Consider the following 19,649-nt stretch of genomic DNA (forward strand, 5'->3'; position numbering starts at 1 on the left):
TTCAGGAACATTCTGTCTTTTTTACCTTAAATAAAATCTATAGAAAAACTGGTAGCGTGCCCTGAATGTACAGGCTTGTTTTTTCTGTAAATGAACAGGGTTTGTTATTTATTACAGAATCTCATCCTGGATTCTGCACAGTTCAGCAATTATGCAACCTGTAAATCTACCCTTAAAAGCCATGTGAAGAATGAATCCTAAAGGGCTCCCCCATTCATTTCTCTGATTTCTTAAATATTCTAAGAATTGCTCGATCTCCAAACTCTTCGGCATGATTGACATGCACCCCTTTCATAGTCTCATATCCAGCTAAGACCACCATTGTTTTCATTCCCATCTGGACACTAAACACCAGGCCGTATTTGTTTGCAAACTTGAATATAACATATAAAATACATAATTTGTTTTTTGTCATGGATAAGTTCCGGTAATGTATGCTATAAGGCATGGTTGGGACTGTTGCCTCATCACTGGGGTGATGGAGCTTGTATCCTCTTCTTGCCTTTGTCCACAGTTTTGCAACGACATACCAAAAACATGCTCAGGTTCAATAACTTACTGGAGTGTGAGCCTTTACATCATACATGCTCATTTGTATGTGTATGCCTGTATATGAGGAGTGCGTATACATGTATGTGTAGGAAAAAGAACTATTGGGACACACTGGGTACTGTATAAGGCCAAAACACCAATATACACTTATTACGGGAAATGCTTATAAAGTGCTTTTTTTTCCCTGCACTTACTACTGCATCAAGGCTTTACTTCCTGAATAACATGGTGATGTCACTTCCTGGATAACATGGGGATGTCACTTCCTGGATAACATGGTGATGTCACTTCCTGGATAACATGGGGATGTCACAACCCAACTCCCAGAGCTGTGCGGGCTGTGGCTGCTGGAGAGGATGATGGCAGGGGGATGCTGAGTGCTCATCCAGTGCCCTGTATCCCTCAGTGTCCCCCTGCCATCATCCTCTCCAGCAGCCACAGCCCACACAGCTCTGGGAGTCAGGTCGTGACATCACCATTTTATCCAGGAAGTGACATCACTATTTTATCCAGGAAGTGAAGCCTTGATGCAGTAGTAAGTGCAGGGAAAAAAGCACTTTATGTGTATTTCCCATAATAAGTGTATATTGGTGATTTGTATAACTTTCGGGGGGCAATACAATACTTTAATAAAAATTTTCGACAAACTTCTCCTTTAAACTGCTACTTGTCGCAATTAAAAAAAGTCGCAAACAAATTCACCTGGTACTGAGCAGACGTAGGCCTTCACCAGTTTTTGTTCGTTTTTGTAAAAGATAAATTGGCCACTAATCTTGGATTATGTGATTTTCGGGTGAATACTCAAAACAGGCGGATTAAAAAAAGTTGTATTTAAAAAATATTTGCCTGTCAAATACTGGTTCAAAAAGGGGTGAAAAATGCAATTATCTACAAAAAAATAGGCACAAGGCCAGTGATAAATGTCTCCCATTGTTTTCACGCAATGTGCATTAGTAGTCCACATAAAAAAGGGGCTGTCTACTCTAACCTTTTTTTTTTTTTTATGGACAGCTCGTTCCCTGCATTGTGCACTTTTACCCACTATCCAAGTGAAATCCATTGAGAATTCTTAACTGTTTGCCAATTTTCTTTAAATAGAAAAGATGAAGTAAAACACTATGTAAAAAATTCACATGTGCTCTATGAGGACCAATACACCAACTAGATCTTGTAAAAGGGGTTATTCAGCGCTACAAAAACATGGCCACTTTCCCCCCTACTGTTGTCTCCAGTTCAGGTGCAGTTTGCAATTAAGCACCATTTACTTCAATGGAACTGAGTTTCAAAACCTGCACCCAAACTGGAGACAACAGAAGGGGGAAAGTGGCCATGTTTTTGTAGCGCTGGATAACCCCTTTAAACAGTACAAGGCTGGGTTCACACACAGTATTTTTGCTCGGGATTTTGGTCCTCATATTGCAACCAAAACCAGGAGTGGATTAAAAACACAGAAAGGCTATGTTCACACACTGCTGAAATTTAGTGGATGGCCGTCATTTAATGGCAAATAATTGGGTTATTTTAAAACATAACACTGTTGTTATGAAATAATGGCCATTATTTGACATAAAATGATGGCTATCCACTAAATTTCAACAGTGTGTGAACAGAGCCTTTCTGTGTTTTCAATCCGCTCCTGGTTTTAGTTGTAATATAAGAACCGAAATACTGAGCAAAAATACTGTGTGTGAACATAGCCTAACATTGCACTTTGATACAGTGCTCAATGATGAGTTACCAAGGATTGGACTCCATCCTTGGATAGTTCAGTGGATTTGTGGTTGGTGAAGAAAAAATATCAGAAAGCCAGAGAGAAGAAGTCCAATATTAGAAGCGGAAGATATAATAAGTCAGCAATAAACACATTGTGACGTTGGCTCATCACTAGTGCTCCGCTCTCATACATTGTTCGCCTCCTGCCCCAAATGCCTGGATTTAAGTCAATTTTATCTTTGCGGTTTAACCCACTAGATGCCATGGTGAATAACTATTACCATTCTTTCCCCTTTAAATCTATTTTTATTAACAAATTTACAATAGATGTACAACGTGTGTGGTTCACAGTCCTCTGAAACATAAGTGGAGTACACATATAAGTGGAGTATACATACAGTATAAGCTCAGCATATAGTAGCTGTTTGATTCCTCATTACATTAAATCAATACAATTGGTGAAGAGAAAATGAAAAATAAGAACGAAGGAGTAGTATTTGTTTTTTTATATTTGCTTTTTTTTAGATTAAAAAAAGCCCTTTAAATTAGCTGCCCATCACTCTAAGGCTATGTTCACACAAAGTATAATAAAAGCTAAATACAGCTGTAATTTTGAAAAAAATTAATAATAATAAGACTATATTTTCCGTATAAGGTTTATATAACTTGCAAAGAGCTGTTATTTGGCACTCAAAACAGCCGTTGTTTGCAATGAAAATTGCATTAAAGCGACTCTGTACCCACAATCTGACCCCCCCCCCCCCCCCCCAAACCACTTGTACCTTCAGATATCTGCTTTTAATCCAAGATCTGTCCTGGGGTCCGTTCAGCAGGGGATGCAGTTATTGTCATAAAAACAACTTTTAATCCTTCAGCGCTGTGTCTAACGGCCGGAGCTTACATGATGAGGAGGGTGGGGAGGAAGGACGGAGAGGTGGTGCCAGCCTAATGCATATACAAATGTAAGTCCCGGCCATTAGACACAGCGCTGCAGGATTAAAAGTTTTTTGTTTTGACAATAACTGCATCCCCTGCCGAACGGACCCCAGGACAGATCTTGGAAGCAGCAATCCGAAGGTACAAGTGGTTTGGGGGGACAGATTGTGGGTACAGAGTCGCTTTAAAACCAATGCACAACAGCCGTAAATAATTGACATGCTCATTTATTAGATGGCAAATACAGTTCAATACAATCAATGCATCCAATTTCACTTTGAAAAGAAGGGCCAATGTTTTAATTGATAATGGACGTTCTTGTCATAAAATGCATGTTGTGCGAACATAGCCTAATAATGTACTCAATGGGAAGTCAATGGGAAATTGGCCAGCAGTGCACACATCGCATAGATTAATGGCCGTAATTGAACATCAAAATAATGAACATGACCAACATTTTTTTTTACATTTTTTTTTTCATCTGTGAACACATTGTTTTATTTTGCTTTTATTTTATTGCGTGTGAACATAGCCTTAAAGTTTTATATGCACTTATATTTTATAACCAGGTTTATTGTGACACATTGCAGATTTATTTCAAAAACGCGGCATGGCACAAATCATATGTGGTTTTGGGATACGTGTTCCTGGAGCAGGTGTCAGGTCCACATTGGTGACCCCCGGAGGGGGACAGAAGGTGAATTTCTGCAGGAGACTTGTAAAAAAGATGAAGAGCTCCATTCTTGCAAGCGTCTCTCCAGCACAAGCTCTACGACCTGTCATTGAAAGATGATGTAAATATATATATTTTCAGATGACAATAGATTTGTATAGCCTCCCTTGCAAAACTGTATCCTTATGTAAGTAGTTGCCTGCCCCTTTAAATGGACATTTAGCATCCAATCAGTCATACTTAATTTTTTGGAAATCTGTCATAAGTTCTAAGCTGTCCCTACCCTACCAAACTTTATTGATAGATCTCTTTCTATTTGGGTAAAGGGAGAAATCTTTCAATCAAGGCCAGAGGGGTGGACAGAAGCATCCAGGGACCGCCCCAATCACTCATGGCAGCATAAAAGTGTTGGGAGGTTCCTTTAACCTTGTACATGTATATATGTATGTTGCATTGCACATGTTTTAGGCCTCATTTACACGTTCAGCGATTTTTCAGGACCATATATCATGTCTGCAATAGTCGTCCACAACCCACAAAAAAATTTGTCCTCGGTGCATGCACAATCTGTATTTTTTGTCGATCCAGTAAAAGTACGAATTGTGTGAATAGCCCAATAGAAATCAATGGGTCCTAAATCTGTCCATAATTATGGATCTGCAATTGTGAACACATTTATGGAATTTTTGAATAAGTCCTGCATTTCCGGGTCCCGGGCCGCACTCAGAGACGCCGACGGCGTCCCTGGTGATGTGCGTTACTGGTTGCTGGGGGCGCGCCGATGGCATCCCCGGCAACCAGCCTGCCGTATCTACTTTTCCCCGATGTGGCTGCGGCCGGGGATTCACCACCCCCGGCCGATCAGCATTAGGTGTTTGACATCAAGGGAGATTGTGACTGAAATGTGACCTGGCCAGTTAGCTGTCAGCACTTTAGTTCCTGTTGACTATAAATCCCAGCCTCTGGTCTCACGACAGTGCCTGTGATAGCGCCTTGTGCCTTGATCTAGCGTTCCTGATTGTTTGTTGTTATACTGACCTTTTGGATTTCGTACCCTGACCTTGCTTTCTGGATTCTGATTTTGTACCTTTGCTGCCCGGCTGTTGCTGACCTTGTTTCCTGACCATTCCTTATTGTGTTTGTCTTGCTTTGTTTTGCACATATTTCAGTGTAAGGTTTGTCAACCAATTGTCCGCAGTAAATCTTAGTACTGTTTGTGGCAAGTAGGTAGAAACAGCTGGGACAGGTGCCAGTCTAGGGCTGCACGTGTCACGTGTCTTTTCTGTACCCTACCTGACAATTACTTATCTGTCTATCCCAGTTTTGAGACTACCAAAAATCCATTTGTTTAGGGGGCAGAACCGTACAGATATGGCAATACATTTTATAGACATATCTATATCACTTTTAATGCACTTTTAATAGAAAAATATTTTCCTTATGTGAAGTTCCCCTTTAAACTTTGTTTTGTTGCAGAAATTACCATGTTTACGTGTGATCCTAATGGGCCCCCCTGTCCCTACCAGTTCCTATTTGGCTTCTTCTATTGCGGTCTTACTGCTTCCTAGACGAGCAGATGGAGCAGAGCCAATCCTTTCAGCCAATCACTGGTCGCGGCTGGGTCCCTTCTTGTAAGGTGATTGGTTGAGTGGACAGGTCCAGCTCCAAATACTCATCTTGGAAGCAGGAAAGAGAAAGGATATCCTAAGATCAGAAGGAGTCAAATAGGGAACCAGCAGGGGACTGGGGGGGAAGGTAAGTCTGTGTTTCTATTTGTCTCTGGCCCCAGCAGCATACACATTTTTGCAGGACCCCTCGAATAATTGAATAGACTGCCATTCATACATTTGTACCATTTATAATATACTGACCTGCAGAGAACGGCATGAAGGCGTCTTTCTTAATAAAATTCCCCTTGGAGTCCAGAAAATGTTGCGGATAAAACTCATCAGGTTTTTCAAATTGTGTTTTGTCTTTCAATACTGAGGTCAAGAATGGGACTATATAGGTTCCCTGGGGTCAAAAAACATAGGGTTAAAACAAGCAAAAACATGTAGAAACCAGTACATTGTGTGATTGCTAGTGTTAAGCGAGTATGCTTGGATGCTGCTTGAATAACTGGCGGACCAATGATCGTCTGTCAGTTAGTGCTCCTGACAAACCTATTCAACTGTTGTTCCTTTAAGGGGATGTTTCGAAGAAATATACAAAAAATTGACAAAAATATCTAATAGCTTTCTGCAAAACACATTGCAAGGGCAGTGGGGCATCCTGAATTTCATTGAACCATCCCCTGAAGGAACGAAATATACAAAATTTAGAACACATGAAATAAGTTGTCCAGAGTTAAAATTCCATTTGTTAACCAGCACTTTCCACTCCCAATGAGCGGGCCCCTGGTAAAATGCTCAATTCTCCCAATGATTTAGATGGGGACCGTTACTCACGTCAATTACTCTAGCATTGAGAAATACTCGACGCAAGGAATGGCTCTATTGAATAAACTATAGGGCCATGATCACACAGCGTATGACACCGACCATTCTGTGAACCGGGCGTGTCACACAAGAGTTGGTGTTAGTGAAGATCATCATTTGTGTTGAATTGAGATGCGGGTGCATCCGTGTGCGCCCGCTTCCCAATTCACCATTAAGCCGCATTCTCCATTGTGTGACCTGTATGGCTTGTGCAGTTGCTAATCAGTGAATACTATGGGGGGGGGGGGGGGGGGGGGCGGGGGGGTAGGGATTTATGAAGACTGGTGTACAAGAACGCCGCTCTTGTATCAGGCCCCGTCCCCTTTCCCCCGGCAGGAATCTTAGTAAATCTGGCCAGCCGGGCGCCCGATCCTACGCCCGGCAAGACTAAATCTTCTAGCAGGTGTAGATTTGGATCATGATTTACAGGTGTAAATCATGATAAATGAGGCGCCGGAGAGACCACGCTTTCTCCCTGCCTTGTCACCCCCCCCCCCCCCAAGCTCCCCCAGCTCGCCCATCGGTCAAGCGGGGTGTACAGCAGGGGCGAGCGGGCAAGGGGCAAATCGGCACCTTCTCCCTGACATATGCTTTTGGCGGACATTTTATAAATTTCCCCCTATGTGTATACACTCCAGCCGGGATTCCCTCTAACTGCACTGCACGTAAGTTGTGTATTAATCATGGCCGTTTTTGCACATCAGCAACAACAGCCGTGATTAATATACAACTTAAGTTGTGTGAACATGGTCTAGTAGTAAATTATATATCTTGAGGTGCAATTTCTGGAAGAAAGCAGCCATTTTTCTAAGTCTGGTCCGAGCGCATTGCTAATTCAGAGACAATGCCTATTCAGTTGACTTCTTTTACTTACTTTTGGAATAAAGTATCCCTTAAAGGTGACATCTTTAGCCGTTTCGTGACCTAAATTCAAGGCAGCAATGTCGGCGAATCTCTGGATTTCATGTATTACTACATTGGTAAAGTGCATTTGTCCTCGGTGGCTGTACATGGGCTGTGCCGACCCAATCACTCTTGAAATCTCCTCTTGGACCTTTTCTATGTAGCACAAGAATAGTTAGAAATCAGGGATTTCTTTAAACTAGTTTCTCAAAGTTTTTCATGTAATATATCTTATGCAAAGTCCAAATACCATCTTCTTCAATTTTCACATCCAGATTGTCTAGAATTATACTAGATATATTAGTGCACATCGATGCAGATGTTGATTTAGACATTGCAGGGCTACTAGGGAATACAAAGAAATGTTTTCATATGAATACAGAAGTATAGGCACTGTTGACTATTTTTTGTGTATATATGTGGATAATAATACAGACAGTCATTTGGAACAATTTTATGGGGCAGATTCTCTCTTATGTATCAGGCAAGGTATAAAAATTGAGAGAAGCACACAGTAAATGTTTCCAATTTTTTGGCACAAATTGCCAGAATTTTTGCATCTTTGCAATACAAAAATCTACCTTCTTGAAGGCAGGAGGAAAAAGACAAAGTAAAATAAAATGCCCACAAAACTCTGGTCATTTTTTTTCATGCTGCTCAAGCCAAAGGTAATTGGGTGATCACTGGAAATCTTGTTAGATAGATCTCTTCCTAACGGCTAGGTTTACACACCATTTCTTTTTTGGCCAATTGACGGCAATCTTTTGGGACGTCCGCCATTTTGAGACCAAATAATGTCCGATATTTTGCAATGATCTCCGTGATTTTTAAAATGACAGAAGTTATTTGGCCTAAAAGCTACGGACCTCCAAAAAGACGGATGTCAAACGGCCACAAAAAGATGGTGTGTGAACCTAGCCAAACAGGGAGAAGACAGGGCAGAGAGAAGCCACTCAGGTCTGCTCCAACAACTGGAGGTTCAGTGATCATAAAATGATTGACAGGTTCACTTTACCTTACCCACAATGCATCAAACACAGGTATATTCTCACATGTTCACCAGTCTCAGCTTCTCCTGTACCTTGTATTTCTGGATATTTTATCATCAGAAGAAGTCCCCATCGCATTGTGTTAGATGTTGTCTCCATTCCTGCTGTAAACAGGTTTCTTACCAATATTGTTAGATTCTCATCGTGGAAATACGATTGGGAGTTTCCCGATTCCTGAATAATAAATAAGTATATAAGATCAGTAAGTAGCAGCTCATTTAATGTATTTTCACAAAATATCATACAGTAGTAGCTGGATGTCTCCCTCCCCTTATCTTGTAGATTGTAAGCTATCATCGGCAGGGTCTTCTATCCCTATGTACCAGTCTGCCATTGTCCCTATTTGTGTAACTTTTTTTATTTTATCATGTCCTGTTTATCACCCCCTTGTCACTTGTATAGTGCTATGGAAACAATATTATTATAAAAAAAAAAAAAAAAAAGTAATATATTTTGAAAACATTGTGAATCAGGTCTCATTGAGCCTAAGCAAATGGGTTAAAATATAGCACTGTTTTGAGTGATCTCATATATCTAATAGTGCTCAATATTGGTATGATAGAATCCCACCCCTGATTTCCATTATTAAAGGGGAACTCCGGATAAGGAAAAGTTGTTTTCTATTAAAAGCACATTAAAAGTTATATAGATGTGTCTACACAATGTATTACCGTATCGGTACGGTTCTGCCACACTGGTAGCTGATAGAAATCCAGGAAGTGAAGAAAAATGGCCTCTGTTCCAATTCACATTGTCTCCTGCTCCCACTGCTCTACCACCTTATTCTATTACCTTATTCCATGCTTCTGTCTCACATTGTGTGTGTTTGCTGAGCACAGGCTGATGATGCAGACAGGGGGCAGGGTGTGATGTCACAGGAGGCTTGGCTGGATCCACCAATCCCCTGAGTGATTCACCATCTCTGACCAGCCAGAGGCAGGTGTTGCACTGATTTCTCGAATTGTGCAGAAGTGTGCAGGGAAATTAGGGCTGTGTTCACACATGTTAGAGTGTCATTGCAGTACTGCAGCGTATTCACAAAAATGATGCAGTAACACAAGTAAATGATGCTAAACGGCAGAGAGGATCAAAGCCTTATTGTGAAGCTCAACTTCAAAGATAAAAGATGCTTGATCATAATGTGGAAATGAAAAGGGGAAAAAAAAAATCAAAAAGTTCTTTATTGGAAATTAATCTTACAGGTATAGAATATGGCGTGCTGTGTGGGTGGGACAACAATGAAATGAAAAAGTACTGCAAACAATTCAGTAACACAATGAAACTGCAATGTGTGAACACAGCCTAGATGTTCTGCATTAGATTTGGGTGGGGAAAGGGTAGTGTGTAGGACTGTGATGAACAGCTGAGGGAAAGCAATGCATTCTGGAACCAGTATTGCATTCTGGGAACTGATCACCTGGAAGTACAGAAACACAATACAGAACAACCCCCCCCCCCGCCTTCTAAAGAATCCCGGCCGGAGCTTATACACATGGTATACACTCAGGCTCGGGCGGGCGACACAAGAAATTGACATGTCAGTTTTCTGTGGCGGCTATTCAGTATCGGCCAGGATGATCTTCTCTGACACCGGCCGTTCCGTGACCTGGCCGGGTCACAGAACGGCCGTTGTCTTACTACGTGGGAACATGGCCTTAAGAGTCATAACAGAGGGCTCACCAAACACCACTATATATGCAACCACTATATATGCAACCTATGTAACCCACACATATCTTAGGTTTTTCACCAGATAACCCCCAAATTTGTACTCTACCTCTTTTTGTTTTACAAGGAATACATCAATTAAACTTCTTTGATCATTTTCATCCAAGTTCTTCAGATGTTCCACAAATGTTTTTTGAATAAAGTCAATTACTTCCCTTACATTCCTTTCAATTGTCTTGTGACTACCAGGGAAAATCCTAAGGAACGGAAAGGCGTTAACCATCTGTTGAAATAATTGAAACAGGTTGTGATGAGTGATGAGGCAATATAGACAACTTACATTTATTTAGAATTTATATATAAAATCATCAATAGAATTTTAGAAAGAAAGATAAATAAAGAATGCAAAATATAAACTTGGAAAACCATGTCTATCATCTTAGAAACCAGAAAAAAAAAAGATATATCTTTTGTCAATGATATTACCGAAACCATTGGAGAGTTCAAAAGTCTAATGTATTCATTTGCCAATCTCAACAGTCTCTTAAATTGGGGATCATCGTATTCCATTCGATTCCCAAGTAGAATTGCTACAATGATATTGGCCACAGCGGATTTCAGGATCATAGATTTGTCAAATGGTTTCCCTACAGAGACAGTAATGAAGAAATATTAGTAAGTAAATGTTGGATGATCATATTGTATCAGAGATGAGGATTCCATTATGGGTTTTCCATTGGGGCACAACCTACCATGTAGCACTGAATAGATGAAGTGGATGGAGGACCTTTGGGGTCTCTCAGCTACCAGAATCTTATTGTGTACTGTATGATGCCTCTTTATACATTATGTGCATTTAACCCTTAGCGGACCGGGCCAATTAAAATTTTTGAGTTTTCGCTTTTTCCTCCTTGTGCTTAAAAGGCCATAGCACTTGCATTTTTTTCACCTAGAAACCCACATGAGCCCTTATTTTTTGTGCCACTAATTGCACTTTGCAATGACAATCTGAATTTTTAAAGTACATTGCAAAACCAGAAAAAAAAAATAAATGTGTGGTGAAATTTTTAAAAAAAACAAAACTTTTTTTTTTTTTTTACACGTTTTCCCTGGGGTAAAACTGTCTTGTTATATATGTTCCTCAAGTTGGTACGATTACAACAATATGTAACTTGTATAACTTTTATTTTATTTAATGGCTTTTAAAAATATATACGTTCCTTAAAATCGCTCCATTCCCAGGCTTACAGCGCTTTTATCCTTTGGTCTATGGGGCTGTGTGAGGTGTCATTATTTTGCACCATGATGTTTTCTTTCTATTGGTTCCTTGATTGCTCATATGGAACTTTTTGATCGCTTTTTATTAAAATTTTTCTGGATTTGATGATTTTGCACTCTAGAAATGTTTTGTGCTTACGCCGTTTACCTTGCGAGATCAGGAAATAAATAAATTAATAGTTTGGGCGATTACGCAAGCGGTGATACAAAAACATGTTTATTTATAAAATGGGAAAAGGGGGGTGATTCAAACTTTTATTAGGGGGCTTTTTATTAATAATAAAACCTTTTTTTTTTTTTTTTTTTTTTTACACACACTTATAATAGAAGCCCCCCCTGGGGTTGGGGTTATTCCCCCTGGGGGACTTCTAGTATAACTACACTGATCTCTCATAGAGATCTATGCAGTATAGTTATACTGCATAGATCAATGAGATAGGCACTCTATTGCTTTCGGGTTGCTGCAGCCAAAAACAATGGAATGCCGAGCCTGGATCAGTGCCATTGCGGCGGAGACCCCGACCGGCTACAGATGCGGGGATCACTTCTCCACACACACACACTAGACACCAGGGAAGGCGAAAAGCTGCTTTTTAAAAGCAGCTGTCAACTTTGACAGCTGCATTTAAAAAGCTAATTAGCGGGCACGGCGATCGGACCATGCCCGCTAATAGCCGTGGTCCCAGACTGCATGTAGCACCCGGGATCGCGGTGGTTCAAAGCGGGGCCACCGTGCGGCCCCCCCTCTGAACTCCCCTAGTGACTCCTGGGCGTACAGGTACACCCATGGTCGTCTAGGCGTTAAATTATTCTCTTTTTTTTTTTTTTACACTATTGGAGTGCGCGATCGAGTGTTGTTTAAATATTCACATTTCTGTACAGTAGAGTAGAGTCAGTATAGCAGAGCAAATATTTAAAGTTTGCTCCAAAAAATCCATGATAATGCTAAAAGCTCCGAAACGGTTAAAATACTGATTGTGATTTTTGTATATTTCATTTACACATCTCTTCAAGGGGCAAAATATACAAAAAAAATAGAAAGGAAACATGCAGCACCTAACTGCAAGACACTCTCAGTTTTATATAGTGATCATATCAGGGTCAGCATATTCTACCTTTGAAGGATGCAAAATATGAATTTAAGTAAGCGCATTCATCGGCTATTTTCTCTTCTATGGTACTCTTTCCCATGCCAAAATCCCGGAGTGTGCTTATTGTAAATCTTCTCATCACCTTCCAATTTTCACCATTTGAAAAAATCATTCCTGAAATATTACAGATAAGGATTTTAGTATTTTAGACTTCACACCGCGCTGATCTATAAGTGATGGCCTATAAAAAAGACTCACCCATTCCTTTGTCCAAAGTCTTAAATACTGTAGGAACTCCTCTTTCTCCAAAGTCTTCGGCATGATTGACAAGAGCATCCTTCACAGTCTCATATCCGGCTAACACTACTATTCTTCTCATTCCCATTCGGACACTATACACTGGGCCATATTTCTTTGCAAGCTGAAATACAACATTGAAAATTATATAAATCATATAGGAATTGCTATAACCACATCCTAATACTGCACATCTCCCTGGTACCATGCATCAATTCCTTGTGTACATTTCTGTTAATAGGGCGCCAAGAAAACTACGTATAGGAGCAAGAAACTGAAAAAACAGGTGTCCCTGCTCCTGTAGCATATGGCTCAAGGCAGACCAGGAGGAGGCACAAAGTTACACAATAACAATATTCTAAAACTTGTGGAAAAGTGTTCCAAGAATGTGAAGAAACTTTTACAACTGCAAAATGGGACTTAAAGGGAAACTAACAGCAGGTTAACATGTTTATGCATACGAACCTGCTGATATGTACTTGTAAGGGTGTGGGGGGAGGGGGGGATGTAGGTTCCAGCACTGACCTTATCTAACCTGCTGATATCCCCCTATAGCGCCGCGGACACTTAGGAGGAAGGTACATGTCTTACCTTGCTCCTTGGCACTGGTCCCGCACTGTTAGTTGGAGTAAACTCCACTCCGGAGCACTGCAATGTAATCCGCCCTGGCCCCTCTATTGATTATCAATAGAAGGGGCGGGATGGATGCTGTGGCAGTGCTCCTAAAGGTGCTTCGGAGCAGACTTTATCCCAACTTACAGCGTGGGACCTGTGCCGAGGAGGAAGATAAGACACATACCTTCCTCCTCAGCATCCCCGGCACTATAGGCTGCTATCAGTAGGTTAGATTTGTCTAACCTGATGCTAATTCCACTTTAATCTGTTTAGTGCACTGGGGATGTACCCAGGCCCTCTGGGTTGCTGTAGTTTCCAGAAAGCTCATATATATTAGGTATGAAAATAATAGGCCTGTGGCCCATTCCGGTAATGTAACCCATTCCAGTTGGTAACACTGTAGTTAAACAGAGTTTATAAATGCAGGGTCTGGGGGATGGTTATTTTTTGGGTGTGTGTGTGTGTGGGGGGGGGTGGAATTAAAACAATGAAAATAAACAAATTCTTTCTAAATGTTGGCACATCTTTACAATTACAGTTTAACCCCTAGACGACCCTGGACGTAGGGTTACGTCATGGAAGTCTGTCCCCAGACGACCCATGACGTAACCTTACGTCCTGGGTGTTTTTCCCGCTATGAAGCGCGCTCCAGAGCGGAGCGCGCTTCATAGCAGGTGGGGGCCGGCTGCAATCAGCAGCCGGGACCTCACCGGTAATGACACGCTGCAGCGATCGCGCTGCCGAGTGTCATTAACCCCTTAAACGCCGCGGTGCGACCGCGGCGTTTAAGTGTAAGTGACAGGGGGAGTCCCCTGTCACTTACCGATCGGGATCCCCGCAGTGTGACTGCGGGGGTCCCGATCGTTGAAACGGACTGCCGGAGGTCTCTTACCTGCCTCCGTGCGGTCCGATCGGCGATCTGCTACACTGAGCCTGCACAGGCAGGCTCAATGAGCAGATCGCCGATAACACTGATCAATGCTATGCCTATGGCATAGCAATCATCAGTGTAGAAATCACACAAGTGTATGTACAAGTCCCCCAAAGGGACTTCAAAAGTGTAAAAAAAAAAAAAAGTTCAAAACACTATTACACTACCCCAAAGCCCCTCCCCCAATAAAAGTCTAAATCACCCCCCTTTCCCATTAGATAAATAAAACATATAAAAATGAATAAATAGATAAACATATAATATACCGTAGCGTGCGTAATTGTCCGATCTATTAAAATATAACAAGCGTCATTGCGACCGGTAAACGGCGTACACGAAAAGAGGGGAAAAAGTGCGCAGATTACCGATTTTATGTTACATTATATATTAAAAAAAAAAAAACAATAAAAAGTCATCAAAACATCCGATCTTCACAAATATGGTATTAATAAAAACTAGAGATCATGGCGGAAAAAATGACACCCCATACAGCCCCATAGGTGAAAAAATAAAACCGTTATAAGCGTCACAATAGGCCCATTTTATTAATATTTCATTGCCAAAAAAAAGGATTTAATAAAAAAATACATATATAACATTAGAGAATCTGTGTAACCTGCATATGGTTGTGTTCGGACTGACCTATAGAGTAATAGTATCATGTCCCTTTTACCATATAGTGCATTACGTAGACACAGGAACCCCCCAAACGTTACCACATTGCATTCTTTCTTACGATTTCACCTATTTATATCTTCATAAATAATATATTTGGAATTCCATCATACATGTTATGGTAAAATGAAAGACGCCATTACAAAGTACAACTATTCCTGTAACAAATAAGCCCTTACATGGCTTGTAGATAGAAAACTGAGAGTGCTAGAGCTCTTAGAAGGGGAGGAGGGAAAAACGAAAGCACTAAGATAAAAATTTGCGTGGTCCACTGGGTCATTTTGGGCCTGGTCCTCAAAGGGTTAATAATCTCATGGTTTTGTTATTGTGGTCTAGGATATGTCCTTACCTCTAAAAGGGTGACATCAAGCTTCCTCAGATCCATCTGATGCAAATTCCCAATCAGCGGCAAACATCGGGGTCCAGGGGGGTAATTTCTGACATCATTTTTATTCCAACTTTTCAAAACATTCAGGATATAGAGAAGAGTTAAAACCAGCACAAAATAAGAAGCTAAAGAGAATCCCAGATCCATAGCTGTGACCGGAGCTGATGTGTAGGTAGGAATCTGGCAGGGGAATATCTCTTCATCTAACCTTTGGTCTCCACTTTGTCTCAGCTGCACACAACTGGAAAATGATTAAAAGGATCATGTGGACCTAAGAAACATTAAAAACTAAATGATGGCTATATAAATGGGAGGTCCTTTTTGATGTTTAAAAGTAAACAAATAAAATATGAAAACCACATGTTTTTAAAGGCGTTGTCTGGTGTCTGAAAGATCTACATGTGGTACTCCACCGGTGTGGTGGATGACCAGTCACTTGCCAGATGAAGTGTGACACCACTGCAGTAGTGGTTAGGCGGGATACAGCTCAGCCAGGTGTTTTGTTGTCGTGATGCCAGTGCCGGTTGGGCACACACGTATGGAAGTACACCCACCCACCCCCACATCCCGGCTCAGCACTTGATTGCTTCCGGCTGCAGCAATGCAGTGCCTATCTCATTGATCTAAGCTGTATAACTATACAGTATAGATCTCAATTAGAGATCAGTGTACTTATACTAGAAGTCCCCCAGGGCATAGATCTCAATGAGAGATCAGTGTACTTATACTAGAAGTCCCCCTGTGCTGAGAGCTTATAGAGTAGTGCAGCTGTGCTGGCTGGGTTGCGTGCTGAGAGGTAGGAGAGGTTAAGAGAAGTAGATAGGAGGATGTCGAGAGAGTCGCAACCCAATGTACTGTAGTATTGTGCTCTGCTGGAACTTTAGAAGTAGAATAAGCAGAATACTTGAGAGTAGATATAATACTTGTGGCCGTGTTTTGACTCTTTGGTCTTTGCACCACCTCTCGCCCCCCCCCCCCAGTGTCCGGGTGACCCGTCCTATGAGGGTGATACAAGCCCCAGACCTTGTTACCTGGGTTAAGCTAAGTGGTCAGAGTTTTCTGATTACATCCATGCTGCGAGATAAAGTATGTAGGCTCCTAGCAATTTTGCTCTATCCAGATCAGTTACTCTTTCTTCAGGATACTGCCCTGCACCTTTGTTCACAACATGGGCTGGGATGATCCCTGACTTTGTCCTCTTTAAAAGTACTTAGCACTGCATAGTGCGTGGAAGTGCTGCTCTCAAAAAATGGGTGTCTATTCCCATGTGCATCTGCTCTGTACCAAACCTCAGACTACACTGGACTTGTCCTCTAACAGGGGACTTGGCATAAGCCAGGGTCATACTTGACTGCTGTAGGGAGCGTTCTGGATTGTGTCCTTCCTCTACAGAAACCAGAGTAAGACTCCCTAAAAGTGTGGCTACACTTCCTCTCCCCATGTGACAACTTCTTACATCATATGAAGAAAGGAGATAGATAGAGAAAAGGAAGAGCTCTCATTGGTGCACAAATCACAGAAACATAAACCCTTTAGTTACCCATACCTATAGCTGTGCAATACTTAAAGGGGTATTCCCCCCCAAGAGCTAAAAAAAAATGTAATGCTCCCTAGCTGACCTTACTCACCAAGTCCCCCTGAATATTTTGAGCAGTCTCACATCTTTCTAGCTGCTGCCGTTCCTGAGTTACAAGTTTTTTCTAAAAGATGGTCTATTATCAAAATAGGAAACTACATTTCCCATCATGCAATGCTTATGCCTGATGAAGTAGTAGAGCTGAAATAGTGAGATGGTGTAGCAGAGCTGAGATGGTGAGATAGAGTAGCAGAGCAGAGATGGAGATAACTGTGTATCAGAGCTGAGATGGTGATGACGGTGTAGCAGAGCTGAGATGGTGGAGGTGAAGGATCATGTAAGCAGAGGAGCACTGCAGGTGTCCAGGGGTTAGTGCGGCTGAGGGTGGCCACAGGTGAGTTTGCATTGCTTCCCCCGCATTACTGGGCGGGGGGTGTTCTAGTCGGGGGGGATGCCGCGGGCTATCATGTATGATGCTGCGGGGGGATGCGGCTGGCTATCATGTATGCCGGGGCGGGTGCCGCGGGCAGGCGGCTTTCATGTGTGCTGGTACGGGGGGGGGGGAGAGAAGGGGTGCCACGGGTGGCCTTCTATCAGTCATGTGTGATGCGAACGGTGGTGCCGCGGGTGGTGCCACGTGTGATGGGGGGAGGGGGGGTTGCCACGGCCGACTGGCTACCATTAGGTGAGATGGGGGGGAACCCGGGTGCCATGGGGGGCTGTCACCGGGTGCCGCGGGCTGCTACCGGGTGAGATGTGGGTGGCTCGTGGTGGCGGGCTAGCTGACTATTGGTGAGATGCGGCCGGACGGCTATCAATCAGGTGAGATGGGGGGGTGTTGGACTGCGGATGGCCAACCAGGTGCAGCTTCAGATGAGACGCGGGGGTTGAGACGGGTGCCACGGGCGGGCTGCCACCAGGTGAGATTGGGGGGGGGGGCTCGCCGTGGCCGGCTATCAGGTGAGATGCGGTGGGAGGGGGGTGTCCTCCCTCACTTCAGTGGACTGGGTTACAAGAGCTAACTCAGCCCATTGAAGAGACTGAGACACCTGATGCCATCTCGGAGGGTGGGAGCCAAGAGCAGGGAGTGGAGACGGGTTGGGCTGAGATTTGATGATTCTTTGGTGGGAAAGAATGCATCTAGATAACAGCAAAACTGTGCAAAATCCATAATAACTTTACATTGGAAAGATGGAAACCTATGGGTGGGCAACGTATTACTGCAAAAATAATTTTGAGGGGAATACCCCTTTAAGCATCTAGTGGTGAAACTTAGGTACTACTTCATTGCCACTACTACTTTAAAGTACAGACTTTTGCGAGAGGTGTAAAGACAAGTAACACTGGTGGGGGGACACCACATACACATTTATAAAAAGTACTTACATTAAAAAATGTTCAATCCGTCCAGTACTTACCAGCTGCTGTATGTCCTGCAGAAAGTGGTGTATTCTTCCCAGTGTTATGGATGGTACTCAATCCGCACCAGACTGTTGTCTGTCTGCTCCAAATTAGCTATGCTTATATATATGTGTATGAAGAACCACTAAGACTCCATGTCAAGGTAGACCTTGTTTATTATAAACGTTACTGAAGGTTATATAGTAGCAAGAAGTCAGAACAAAGAATGTAGTTGTACAGGTAAGATGCGAGGCTATTTTACGCCATGGACAGGTTTCTTATTTGCATAGTGGGTTGTATTACGTACTCATAAACAGACTCTTCTTTAGGCGTTGTCCAGGATATGGGGGCCATCTTTAACAACAGAACATACAGAAATGTCTTTATTTCAACAAAACCAGTCTGACATGGTGCTCTCTGCTGCCATCTCTGTCCATGACAGGAGGAGACAGGGGTGTTGTTCCTGCAGGACATACAGCAGCTAAAGGTACTGGAAGGACTGAACATTTAATAGAAGTCATTAACAAATTAGTAGAATTTTTATAAAATACTCATCATCTTCTTAAAGGAGTTTTTCTAGCTACTGATGATTCAATTTGAAATGGCTCTCACTTATTGATTTAGCCGAGCATCGCTGTTTCTCCCTCTGACATTACAATTGCCTCCAGTAACACTTCAAGGCCTGGAGACATGTAGGATGTCAGAGGGAAACATAGACGATAATAAAACAGTTACCAGCTCACGACCACCCAAGTTATGTCACGACCTGACCACCGCTGGCAGAGCAGAAAGGTGGTCGGGAACCTAGGCAACAAGCTGTCAACTCTACAGGAAACGAAGAGGCCCAAAAGGCTGGAGTAAGCAACTTTGCTAATTTAAATTTGCTTTCTTTTGCTTTCCCTATGACCTAATGAAAGTTTAGAGGATGGGAATACCCCTTTAATAGTTAAGAAAATCTCAGCTGCGTTGTATCTCACTAATTCCCTGCAAATAATAAACCTGGGAAATCATTTCAATCATCTCTAAATCATTCACAGAAATAAAAAAACAAATACACTATAGTCTCTGGTCTTATATACTCATTCCCCATAGCAACCAATCACAGCTCAGCTTTTAGTTTTCATTTTGCCCTGGTAAAATGAAAACTGATCTGCGATTTGTTGCTATGGGCAACAGCTAAACCCGCGGCTACGGACGGCACTACGGATGGGGATACAACTGCACGGACCGACTCATAGGTGATGTAGGCTTTCTGTCCCCGATTCTCTGCTAATGTGCGGCAACAAATTAAACAAAATAAGTAGACATAGAGGAAGGAGGACTGACTAGGGCAAATAAAAAAAGTGCAAAGTGGTGATATAAATGCAGAATGAGCAACACAAATAAAAAATAATCAAATACAAAAATAGCAGCTACCAAGAAATAA

The 19,649-nt window shown here is 42.2% G+C and overlaps 1 protein-coding gene across 1 annotated transcript; it reads right to left on the bottom strand.

Moving 5' to 3' along the window:
• Positions 1 to 3,412: 3,412 nt before the first annotated feature.
• On the bottom strand, positions 3,413 to 15,460 carry LOC138796047 (cytochrome P450 2K6-like). The gene is made up of 9 exons (XM_069975934.1): positions 15,208 to 15,460; positions 12,599 to 12,761; positions 12,365 to 12,514; positions 10,458 to 10,618; positions 10,081 to 10,254; positions 8,336 to 8,477; positions 7,226 to 7,410; positions 5,746 to 5,887; positions 3,413 to 3,977 (listed from the first exon to the last, which is right to left on the bottom strand). The coding sequence occupies exons 1-9, from the start codon at positions 15,391 to 15,393 to the stop codon at positions 3,799 to 3,801; spliced, it is 1,482 nt and encodes a 493-aa protein (XP_069832035.1). The 5' UTR covers positions 15,394 to 15,460; the 3' UTR covers positions 3,413 to 3,798.
• Positions 15,461 to 19,649: the final 4,189 nt, after the last annotated feature.

This window comes from Dendropsophus ebraccatus, chromosome 6, assembly GCF_027789765.1.
Source record: "Dendropsophus ebraccatus isolate aDenEbr1 chromosome 6, aDenEbr1.pat, whole genome shotgun sequence".
NCBI lineage: Eukaryota > Metazoa > Chordata > Amphibia > Anura > Hylidae > Dendropsophus > Dendropsophus ebraccatus.